The following is a 12,678-nucleotide window of genomic DNA, read 5'->3' as shown; positions in this document are numbered from 1 at the left end:
TGGAACCGAGCTGTAATATTTTTTTTTCCTCATTTGAAATACAAATGGCAGACGTTACATAGGGTTGAATGACAATGGAGATTGTTATGAGTGTGATATATGTTCTCTAACACATACACTGGAAATCAACTAGAGAAGGGAGTGAATACAATTTTGTGTTACTCCATTAAACCACAATTTGTAACAATGACCTTTGAATAAGGGCGGTTGAATCCTCTTTCTGCTACAACAGCTCTCTTGTCTCCTATTAGCTTTGCCACCCTGTAATTTCAGTATAATTAACAATATATCATAGGTACAAGTTCAACTGTAAATAGCAGCAGACATATAGAGTAGAAAACAATGATGACTGCCTCAAGATCTAAGTTTTTCAAATAAGTCATACACGACTTTTATAAATAAAATGACATAAAATATTGTCTGTTCTACTCACCTAAAATATGGAGATCCTGTATTCTCTTGTACGGTTTTAACTAGACCGATCCTCTGCACAACCTCCATCCCTCCTATTACTCTTCCAATTACCAGAGTCGATGCATCCAATTCTGGCGAATCCTTCGTAGCTATGACAAATTCTGTCCCATTGGGATCATTTCCTACTTCTTCTTCATCAATCTCCAGCTTCCCTTGTTTTGCAATAAGCTTCAACTTTGGAGGCGGTTTTGATGGGTTTCTCACAATAATGCCTACACTTCCGGCCACATTTTTAGTCCCAGGACATCTCTCATACTCCCTTTCCCATTCCTCACCAAGTCTACTAGTTCCCAAGTTGCTACCTGTCTTCGAAGCAAGTTCAGCATCCACCCCATACGATCTCAGGCCACCATGTTGAACGTAATTGGGCATTATTTTGACAAACTCCTTTCTTCTGTAGCTAATACCAGCAGCTCCACTTGCAATCTTACTAAACCTATCAACTCCTGCAGGGACATCATCTCCATAGAGCCCTATAGTAACGCGACCAACAGGTTCGCCATCAATAGATATGTCTAAGAATACTTGTTTTGTAGGTTTTCTTTCAGTGCAGCTGGGAGTGACAGCCACATTCTCTTCTGGCTTATCACTGTTACTTGTGTTAGCAACATCTTCTTCTGCTAAAGTCAGATTCTCTTCTGGTTGATCGCTGTTACTTGTGTTACCAACATCTTCTTCTGCCAAAGTCAAATTCTCTTCTGCTCTTGCCTGAGCACCCAAGAGTAGTAGCAAGCAAGAGTTGCTGAAGATGGTGAGCTCTCTACGTGAGAATCTGCATTGTTGTTTGAGGATTGGAAAAGATGGAGAAGTGGGTATTAATTGGAATGGAGAAAGTGATGGTGTTGCCATGCGAGTTGGAGGATTGAATGGCTGAGCGGAATATCGCACTACTCTTGGGTTTTGTAGCATTTCTACGTTGTTGAACTAAACTTGGCAATAGGTTTATGTTAGTGTCTGTATCGGCTGTTCTGTTTCATATATAGCGAGATCATGGGATTTAGAAAAGAAAACGAAATAAGGAAGAACAATAGATAGATAGAGTAACGGATACTGAGGAGATTTCATGGATAAGAAAGATGGAAATAGGCTATGTGTGTGTGGCAGCCATTTATTTGTTTCATGTCATAATTTTAGGTACACTAACTTACGTGGGCCCCTTCAGATATTGAGAAAGAAATATGCCAAAAAGGTACTCAAAATTCAGCTTTTCGCTTGACAGACGTGCGTGTGTATATATATATAGACTAAAATATATTTTTTATCTTTACATAATTATCAAATTTGAATTTACTTTCTGCAAAAAAAATTATTTACTTCTTCTCTTCCTAAAATTAAAATATGCCAAATATTGGTGTTTGGATATGCCCAAGCCAATGTGTCTGATTAATGTGAACAAGAGCTGATCTACTAACCAATTGAATGCTGACACGTGTCCCTAACCCTATCTCTCTCCAATCTCTGGATGTGCTAGTTGTGCTCACATTGAAGATTGAGCGGAGTCCGCGACGCTCCTCTCTGCCTCCATGCCGTCAGTGCCACCAACACCGCTGCCATCCACCGGGATCCAGTGAACTCCCAAATCTCAACCACAATACCACAACTGCAGACCGGCGCGCTCGACCCAGATCCAGATCTACCGCTGTGGGGACACTGATTTAGAAAGCTTCGCTGCATCTTCCGCATCACAACCCACCGATTGGGTTCCTGATTCATTGTCGCCGCCCGCCTTCGTGAATACGATTTCCGACCTTCGTGATTGATCAGGCATTGGAGTTTGGATTTTAAAAACGTGCTATCTTTCTACTTCTTTGGCATTGGTTCTGTTTCTGGATGTTGCGACTCTAGTTCTGGTTCAAGCGTTCTGTTTCTGCTTTTGATGACAATTCTTGATTGCAATCTGTGTGGTTCTCCTAGTTGGTTTGGGATTGGCGATTATTGATTTCAAGAGATTTTGCTATAGTTCTTCTGTTCAGGATGTGTTGGTATCCCTTGCAGGTGTTTGAAAAAATGTGCACTAGAGCTTTTTCATAAATTGTATCTATTTTCTATCATGCTAAACATGTTTTATGTTTAGTTTGATTTTTAATGAATTTCAGTTTAGCTTTTTCAAAAAAATAAAAAACATTGATCTGCAACATTGAACTTGTTGAGACAAAGCTGGTTTTGGATTCTAACATTTTCTTTTTATTTGTAATTTGTGGGGGGTTTGAACCTCTAAAAAATCATGAACAAATTCTTACATTTTTTTTAAAAGAACTTATGTAATTTGTGACGATTTTTATCAATTAAAAATTATATTTTAAAATTTAAATTAAAAAGTTTGACAGATAGGTTTGGAGTCACTCAATTCATGTTCCAAATAAAAAAGTAACACTTTATAATTTTATGTGGACGAAAAATCAAAATTTTACATAAATAAATTTTAAATAAAAAATATATTTTAATCATATATATATATATATATATATATATATATATATATATATATATATATATATATGACATATTATATAAGAAGAAAATATGTTATACCAGAGTCACAGTATTAAATCTGATTTTTATAATTACTTTCCACACCATTTATTTTTACTTCTTTTACATGCCATTTTCATGTGCACAAAATAATGTATAAAGATTTTATTGGAAATATCCGGAAACCTCCTCACATGGAAATATTTTATTGGAAAACTAGCATTTTAAAACACTTCATTATATTTTTCTAATGAATCAAATTAATATAAATATAAAATTTAATTTATTTAAATATGAAGACAATAGTATAATTATAATTATTATAATAAGATTTGTTACAACTTGAAATAAAATGGATTTAATTTAAATTTAAAATTGATAATACACTAGTAACAACAATAGTTGATATTAGTGGAAGAAAGACACCTTGCACATTACAATTTTTTTATAATATTTGAGATTTTTATTTGATCGACTCACTAGGTTATTTCATTTTAAAGGTAAAGTAATATTTTTTTTTGTCGCAATTTCATTTCCTAAGTTGAAATTGAAGCTCTATCTTTAGATAAGAGATATACATTTTTTTTATTGAAAGATGAGTTAAAATTGAATAGAATATTAAGAGATGTAAAATAAATTGTGAGAAAGTAGCATATTTTATTGAGAAGAATTGAAATTACCTAGTTGAAACTAAGTAACTAAAGTGTTTTTTTTTTTGGATATATATATTAATGAGGTTTTTAAGAGGGATTACAAAAGCTCCTGTACAAGCTGTACACAGAGAACAAAAAGAGCGGAATAATAGTCCGCTAATACCCAAGCCCTGTCCAAAAGATTTCCTGTCACAAAAAAATGTTCACCTCACTAGAACAAGATAAAAGCTGTAAGGATATATATTCGCTACTAAAGAGACTAGCACCCCAATGGGTTGCTGTGCCAAAAAGTGAAAAAAAATACCCCCTTTGACCCCTCTCCTATACAAAAGCCACTGCCACGATGTTGCTTTGATATTAGCTATGATGCCCATAAAATCAAATTTTGCTTCTCTAAAAATGATACTGTTCCTTAAATTTCATATGCACCAGCATGTGGCAAGCCAAAAAATATGTTTGATAACTGTACCCTTGTTCCCTTTAATAATGCATTCACCCAGCAGTAAGTATAGTTGAATAATGTGTTGTGGAAGAGTGAAATTCAGTCCCAACCAAATGCTTGAGGAAACCGAGTAAGTGAGGAAGAGGTGGTTGCAATCTTCAACTGTACTGTTACAGAACACACAAGATTGATTAAGAGCATATGTGTACATCCCTTTTGCTTAGTTCTATACATGTTGGCAATCGATCTTGTAGTAACCTTAGAGGGGACATTTGACTTCCAAAACTGATGCACCCAGGTTGGGATTGTTGCTGCTGAATCCAGCCTTTGTTGTTGATTTATATGCTGATGCAACCGTAAAAATAGCTGGTCCAACAAATTCAGAAGGTCTGCAAGTAATTCCTCTTCCCATACAATAGTGGCCTCCTCCAATTCCATGACCACGAAATACCATCCGCAGAGTATAAGATCATCTTTGCAATAACAGAAAATTTACAGGCGAGGCAAATATGGAGAACAAATCAGATTATTAGCTTTATTTATTGTTATAGATAATTTAGTACTTAGTACTTATTTACTTAAAAAAGATTGTTAGGTTCACAACTAAAATAAACAATACTTAAATTTATCATATAGAAGTAAATATAGTTTAAAAAAAATCAACAAATTTCTTTTATTAAAAATGATTTTTACAAGTTCCACATATAACAATTTAACGTTCCTGAAGTGAGATTATTTAGAAAAATAAAAGATTTTTTTCTTATAATTTTTTTTAGTTTCGTTAATGCAAGTTACAAGGATTTCTACATTATCAATAATAAATTGGAGGAATGATTCCTTTATGCTCTTTAAATCGAGTGGCAATTGAATGCTTAATTCTGGGATCAGACTCTCATTTTGTTGTGGGCTACGGCAACTACATTCTGAAGCTTTTTTTGCAATTAATTTCTAATTAAGTCCAATTCTCATAAGTAAAAAATTGGTACACCCAAAAATACAGATAATTGGCCAGCTTTACATAATTATTCCAAGGGTCTTGCTTAACTTTTCTGAACAAATCATTGCTGCTTATATGTAATGAAATGAAACTGAGTAGGATTTTGGCAATTTTTCTGATGCTGCCATATCTTGAAATGGTATTTATACCATTCTGGGAGATCACAAGTTGGTTCCAGTCTAGCTCTTGCTTCCCAAAACATGGTTGCGATTTACAGAAGCTTCTCTTTGATGTTTACGCATTTGAAGTCTAAATGTTAAAATTCCCCTTCATATTTGTGATAATGGAATGGAGTTTGTGTTGTGTCTGAAATTAGGTGAACTTGTCCCGTATCAGGGTTCTCTTAACATGGCATTTGGTAGGAGAGGAGTGGAGAGATTTTTCTTAACTTTTCATATTTGGTTCAAAATATTCGAGGGAAGAGAAGGGATTTTGGACTAGGGGTGTGATAATATAGAATCAAATTGAACCAATCCAAAACGAGCAGAACCATTTAAAAAAACACAAACCGTTTTAGAGAAAATAACTAAAGTGAAAAATGGTTCGATTAGTTTGGTTAACCAAGTTGCCTTTACAAAGTGGTTCGAAAATGGATTGACTCGATTTTTAAAAAGTTCAAGGGGGGGTTAAATCTCTTTTGGAGGGATTTGGAAGGGAGAAAATAAAGTTTTATATTAATTTGGACTATTTTTTTAGTTGTATTTGATCATCCTAAGCCTATAATAATGAACTTGATTTTTTATTCCATTAAAATGTCTGCCTTCCATTGTACTAAACAATATTTTAGACTAAGAAATATAACTTCATTATCAGGTTGTATCAAGTATCAGCAGATACTTTTTGATAATGTCATAATGGGACATAATTGGTCAAGAGACTGTATTAACTTTTTGTTTACGTACTATATTATTGGTTATTATTTATTATATAACTTTGGATTTTGGACCAATGTGTCGTTTCAGATTTTGGAGATTGTTTCTAGTTCCCTTTCTTGGCTGCAGGATGTGGATGCTAGGGGTGTGATTGTGAGTTTCCAAGTGGTGTAGTTTGTCTTTTGTTTTGTTGTTTCTTTGTTTTCCTACCCAAACCAAAAAAGAATATAACTGAATTTTTTTTCTCCGTTTTTATACAACGTGGTATGGATTAGTATCAAACTCAACAAAGGGCCCAATTCATAAGGAGTATCTCACACACCCCAAATATAATGACATTGGCACTCTAATCACCCATGTTTCTTATAACAAGTTGTTGACCAACTCTCACTTAACGACACCTTCTTTACTCTCAGGCCACTATATAACACTAGAGGTATTCTCCTTTAAGGTAAGTCTTCTTCTCTGAGCCTCTACACATTCTCATTGAGTTTAAAACTTATTTAAGCACTGGAGTGCTTGCAAATGACTATCCTACTTCCTACCATTCGCTAAACAACCACAAAACTCCTTCATTACCTAATAAACTGAAACAAGCATCCAATCAAAGCCTGCAAGCTTCTCTAACCTCCCTGTTTTCTTCTAAACAATAGGAATTATAATTATTTTCATAGAGATTATTGATTTTTTTTTATTTTTTTCTTTTAACATAATATTGTTACATTAAAAATGAAAATATTCAAATTTATTTTAAACTGCTATAATAGTCAAGGGTATATAGTGTTCATATAATAATTTTTCCATACATTGAAAAAATTGCATACTTTTTTTCTGTATCTCTTTTTACCATATTATTTATCTTATCTCACATCTTTTTTATTTCTCTTTCTTATGTAGAATTCGCAAATTTTTGTAGTTTGAAGAATACCCAAATTTTAAAAAAGGAAATAGAAAAATGTTACTCTACAAAATATAAGAAAATGACAAGTGAGTGATGTTTTGGTTGATAAAGGACAAGTGATTTAATTCCAACCACAAGCAATTTACGTTCACATAAATTAGCATTCTCGTTGACATCACCTATATTAATTGTTAATAATCGTGACTTCATGGAAGATGAATACTTATACGACCACGACAAACTAGGACAGAAGCATTCTCAATGCCATATGCCAAGCAACTATATATTTCCCATACATCATCCTTTGTTTATATTTCCGTGATGAGCACATACTTGATATCACATACTAATTAAGAGAATTATTCATTTATTTACCATTCAAATCTAACTAATACCACTTCCAACTATATATTATTATATCACAATGGAATATTTTTCTATGCTGAAGCTGAAAATAGAAAAGTTGTTTCTTTGGTAAGTCGAAAAATTCTTTCAATTGCGATGAACGTGGATTTTAATTTGCGTGGGTGAACGTGGTCCATATTTTCATGTGTTAGTTTTGAGTCTGTATTGCTTCAATTGATAATCGTAATTTGTGTAAAAATTTAATATCTCTTAGTCCTACTTTTTTTAATCACCAGTAATTAGGACATTTGGTTTCAATCCTTAGATATTCTACAGACAGATTTTCATTTTTTTGGGTCGGTTATGATATCAACTAATCTTGATTCCAAAATTTAGTCCCACAAAATTCTTCTCTTCTCTCCAAAAATATATTATAACCCAAATTCTTGCCAACAAACTCGACGCTTTGACAAATATCAAAACCATAATTTAGAGTGTCAAATCCAAACCAAAAACCAAAAACACAGAAACATCAAGCAAGTTCTTTCCGTCTGGGTGTCTGTCTGTCTCTATGGACATAAATCTTCAACTTGTGAAATTCACTGTACACTGATTAATATGGCAACCACTTTTTTCCTATTTTCCTTTTTCCTATTTATTATGGTAGAAGCTTAAGGTAGCACAGACAAACCAACGTGTGCTTTTGCCTTGTGGAGTTGTGGGCTAATAAATTTCAAGTCAATCAACATCGTTGGCTACAACTGTACTCAGAACAGAACAGAAACCATCTCTTATCCCAGAGTTGTTGTCTTAATTTTTTTTATTACTTGTTATTTTTTGTTAGCAGGAAGATTCAATCGGAGACTTTTTCCTTCTTTTTTTTTTCTTTCTTAACTAGCTAAATAACCTTATATATCAGAGTTGATGTCTTGATTATGATATAAATAAAAGGCAGAGAAGAGAGAAAAGAGAAAGAATGGATGTGAGGAACATTGCTGTGGTGGTGGAAGACGTGGATGCTGCTAGAACTGCACTACAATGGGCACTTGACAACATCATTCGCTATGGTGACATAATCACACTGCTCCATGTCTACCCTTTATCAAGATCCAAAAGCAAAAGCAAAGCTCGTCTTCTTCGACTCAGAGGCTTCCAGTTAGCACTTTCCTTCCAAGACATTTGCAACAACTTCTCCAATGTAAGCTTTTCTCTTAATTGAATTCTTATTTCTTGTTATTACTACTATTATCTTTTATTTATTTTGATATATATATTTTTGCTTGTTCGAATTAATGGGTACTATGTGCTATAATCTTAGGATTGTGTTAGTGTTACAGACAAAGGTTGAGATTGTTGTCACGGAAGAGAACAAAGAAGGAATGAAAATTGTGGCTGCGGTGCGAGAGATTGGAGCTTCAATGCTAGTGGTTGGACTTCATGATCAAAGTTTTCTTTACAGGTAAAGTCTTATGCCAAATGTTTCAGTTTCAACGCAATTTCATGAGGTATATTAATTGGAAGGAATTGTTATTAGTACCGCATTCAATAGCTAGGGTGAATGATAGTATTGATAATTATGACCCTATCTAATTAAAAGGGTAAGTACTTCTCATTCATGTGTGTTTGAATGTTGATCAAATTCAAGGTTCACTTAATTTGGTTTGGGGCTAAGAGAAAAAGTGGTGATCAAAGGTATTGGGGATTTCACTCTTCAATTTTTTGGTTAGTTATCACACGGAAAAGGGTTCTGGTTCTGGAAATTACTACTACTTTTTATATTCTTCCTGGAATCACTCTACAACATGGGATTTGTGGGACCTTGGTTGATTTTTATCTAATCTTGATTCTGCTCAACATGAAAATGAGAGCTGTTGCCAGTGAGCTTCAGAAATTGGTCACTGAAAACCTTGGCACTTGCACGTGCCTTCTTAATGGTGATCATAAAATGCCAAAGGCTTTTGGGCTCCACTTTTGAATCGGCCTTGCCCATAATAGCAGCACCCTAGTTCAACTAGTGTTCAGAAATTATTTGTTGTCTAACCTATAGTAGCCAGTATCCTCTTAAACATATTATTAGTTAATTTAATATTTTGAAAACACAAAAAATACTATTTTTCAGTAAGTCCAACTGAAACAGGAATAATGCTATCCGAATAGGGCAAAGATAGATACATTTGGGGTAAGATAATTAACCATTCAACGATGTTTGAAACATCCATTCATTCTTACTAGTTTGTGTCAAAATCAAACCAATGCATTCAATTTTATTTGCTTTGAATTTTACTTGTTTTCTGTCTAACTTTGTACAGTGCATTGATTGCTAAATCTCACAACTCAAATTAATCACTGTTTTTGTTCATATTTCACAGCTTGGCAATGGTCCATAGCAACATAGCTAACTACTTTAACTGTAGAATCCTTGCCATTAATCAGCCTCCTGAGTCCCCACTGAGTCCAATGGTAGGAGTCCAAGGCAGTTCAACCAACATGGACTTTTCACAGATCGACATATCTGGATTACAGTAAGTTTCCTAAAAATCTATCTCACTATTACTATTTGTCAACATGTTAGATAAATTATGTGTCAACCACCAAAAACGGGGGATTTATTTTACTTAGAATTCACCTGCTCACTATCGCTTCCTTGTGCTATTTAAGTATAAATATACATGTGAGAAATGTTAGGGTTTTATACAATATTGAGGTTTGGGACTGGCCTAGTGTCCAAATGTCTCATTTGAATTAATGATATTGTCAATTAACCATCAATAAATTTTACCGAATTAATGCCGTCTTCTTAAATATAAATTCATTAACACGAGAAAAGTGAAAACACAATTATGAACTAATCAGTATCGAGTTTTGAAATCGACCTATAGTCTAGAGCTTGACATTAACTGAAATAGTTAGCAGTATGTTTTCTAATTCTTTTGGACCAAACTTAGATGTTGTGTTTGTTGTTATCCAATTAGAATTTAAGTTTTATTTTGATAATTTGTATAATTTTTTAATGTAAACTTTTATTATACGGACTATTGAGATAGAACTCAAATTTTGATGAGAGAACAACACACAATACATAGTATTGCATCTAAGTTTTTCCTATTCTTTTTTCTAATATACTTTTTTCTTATTGATTGAAACTTATGTAGCTTCATTAGTTTGTGAATGGGACTTACTAGTATTAATTTTACCTAATATAGGAAAAAGTGTGCTGAAAAGGGAATATGAGATAATGTGTTTTGAATTTATCAATGTGCATTTAGTATTTTTTGGTTATATGAAAAAATAGTGCTTTTTTTATCTAATGGGCTTTCTATACAAATTTTATTGGGCTTTAAAAAATGAAGCAATTGATAATTGGACTTAGAAGCACAATGACCCGATTAAAAGTGTCATACGTTGCATTGCAGAGTTCCTGAACCTCCTCCACCAAAGGTAAAATATCGGATTTGTCCTGATCCAACTGCAATTATTTGTAGATTAAGAAGGTCAAGGAGAAGAAGATGAAAGAAAAGTCAACACCTCTAGCATCTCTCGAAGCTGACTGAGTTGATTTGGTTAAGAAATTTTTCTTTTAATTAAAATGGTCCATGAAGAATTCGGACCATGATCTTTTTATTTTATTTTTAAATTTCTTATATATTCGCCAGTCATAAATACATAAAAAAAATAGTGCAATTAGCTTCTCTTTTTTATTTTTTATTTTTCGGGACATAAAGAGTGCAATTAGCTTTGTATACTTTGGTTGTTTGTACCTACATTTATTTTGATTGTATAAAGTATCTTGTGACTTGTGGTAACATTGCTTCGGTACATATTTGAAGATTGGTGACGTTCTTCTGCCATCTTTAACTGGCGCTACTTTCCTTAGATTGCTCATATTATGGTACTGCTCTTCCTCCTTTTATATTTGTATTTTTTTTTTTTTATAGATAAAACATACTTATTTCATTTTATTCATAACAAGTGCATAGATACAAAATGATATGCATTCAAACAACTCACTGCTAGCATGAAACCTATATGTTCTAATTAAGGAATGAATAAGTAGGTTGGCTTGCCTCCTTACAAATCTTACCATAAAATTTTGAAAATTGCCCATGACAATTTTACATTTAAATGAAATAGAATGAAACTTTGAGTTGCCTTTAGAATTTGCAGATATAGCTTCTACTACTACTTTCAGTCTAGCTAGAAGATGGTCTTGTTTACAAGCAGATTCAGGATTTAATGAAAAATACAATAAATATATAAACATTAAAATTCATATAAAATAACTGTTTTTTTAAATGATCTAAGAACATGTAATAGAGAATCCATACACATAGAAAATATTAAATATTTTTTAAAAAACCAAAAACTATAAATGACAATCCTCAATTTCTTGTTACCAAGAATGTTCGTGAATTTGTAATAAAAATGGGCATATATGTTAATCATATGCTTCTCTTTTTTTAAGAAAAATCCTATTAGTTACATTCCAAAAATCTACTTTGAATAAATTATGTAGGATAATAGTAGCCAACAACCATTAAAATAATAATTTGCTTAGAAGAAAAAAAATGTTATGTTGTGCCAAAATTTATGACAAACATTTAATGCAATTCAATATCTAATCTATTTTCTTAAAGTTTATATAGCACACTAGACTTGAGCATTTGAGATGGAAAGTAAAATGAAACCTCACAGTGATAAAAAAGACAAAGACAAAACGAGCAAAAATAAAGCGAAAAAATAATTAAAAATGAGGATAAAAAGATAAATTATTTATTGATTTGTTTCAAAATTTAAATTGTCATGTAATGCTTGTAAGTTTGACCTATTGATAAGGGTTTTATTTTTTGTGTTACAAGGGGCTAAAAATTCAAATTAGAAACCAAGAAATAAAGGTACAAATTATAATTATTTATAACTTTTCAAAGACAATGTAGCATAATCAGGAACTCATACTACATCGATCTGCGCACACAAGCTTTGAAGCTTTTGAAGGTAGAAAAAGCTTCTGATGATTTGTTCTGCATGAAATAAACCTAAGTTTTCCTAGAAAAATCAATAGACTTTGAATCTTGAATTTTGCGTGCTCCATCTTTGAAGGACAATTCGTATCCATTATTTTCCAGTATCTGCCAACACTTACAAGATTTATTTTCAAATATGGGACAAAGAGAACATTGAAGATAGTCTATTAGTGTTATCTTTGTTTAGGATTCTTACCTCTCCTTTTCCCATAATTGAATTTCTAGATTCACCAAGTTTTATTTTATGACGATACGTCACATCCAAGTTTAGTGAATCTTGACTTCCACTCATATGATTGTTGCAAGCTGTGTCTAAGTACCACAAACTTTTACTTGATTCCTTTTCTTCTTGACAAGAGGTTAGGAGGCACACTTCTTCCTCTTCTTCTTCTTGGTCTTGCACTCTGATTTGTGATGGCCCAACCGGTGACATCTAGAACATTCAATGTTAGACTTTCAGTTGACTTGTAGTTAGTTGTCTAATGGCTCCATCTTCCTCTT

General features: G+C 32.8%; 2 protein-coding genes across 4 annotated transcripts; one reads left to right on the top strand and one right to left on the bottom strand.

The window, feature by feature from the left end:
• Positions 1 to 7: 7 nt before the first annotated feature.
• On the bottom strand, positions 8 to 2,643 carry LOC114392486 (peptidyl-prolyl cis-trans isomerase CYP26-2, chloroplastic). 2 transcript variants are annotated; one of them, XM_028353642.1, is made up of 3 exons: positions 1,887 to 2,643; positions 434 to 1,442; positions 8 to 261 (listed from the first exon to the last, which is right to left on the bottom strand). In XM_028353642.1, exons 2-3 carry the CDS (start codon positions 1,381 to 1,383, stop codon positions 159 to 161), a joined length of 1,053 nt encoding a protein of 350 aa, XP_028209443.1. In that variant the 5' UTR covers positions 1,384 to 1,442; positions 1,887 to 2,643; the 3' UTR covers positions 8 to 158. The 2 variants fall into 2 exon arrangements, with proteins under 2 accessions (XP_028209443.1, XP_028209442.1); XM_028353641.1 differs by lacking the exon at positions 1,887 to 2,643 and having other exon boundaries at positions 434 to 1,725.
• Positions 2,644 to 7,217: 4,574 nt separating this feature from the next.
• LOC114392804 lies at positions 7,218 to 11,029 on the top strand. 2 transcript variants are annotated; one of them, XM_028354031.1, is made up of 5 exons: positions 7,218 to 7,285; positions 8,108 to 8,354; positions 8,494 to 8,615; positions 9,526 to 9,678; positions 10,639 to 11,029. In XM_028354031.1, the coding sequence occupies exons 1-5, from the start codon at positions 7,236 to 7,238 to the stop codon at positions 10,664 to 10,666; spliced, it is 600 nt and encodes a 199-aa protein (XP_028209832.1). In that variant the 5' UTR covers positions 7,218 to 7,235; the 3' UTR covers positions 10,667 to 11,029. The 2 variants fall into 2 exon arrangements, with proteins under 2 accessions (XP_028209832.1, XP_028209831.1); XM_028354030.1 differs by having other exon boundaries at positions 7,221 to 7,285; positions 10,570 to 11,004.
• Positions 11,030 to 12,678: the final 1,649 nt, after the last annotated feature.

The sequence above is a fragment of the Glycine soja genome, chromosome 17 (genome assembly GCF_004193775.1).
Source record: "Glycine soja cultivar W05 chromosome 17, ASM419377v2, whole genome shotgun sequence".
Lineage (NCBI taxonomy): Eukaryota > Viridiplantae > Streptophyta > Magnoliopsida > Fabales > Fabaceae > Glycine > Glycine soja.
This window is presented reverse-complemented; position numbering and strand designations above follow the sequence as displayed.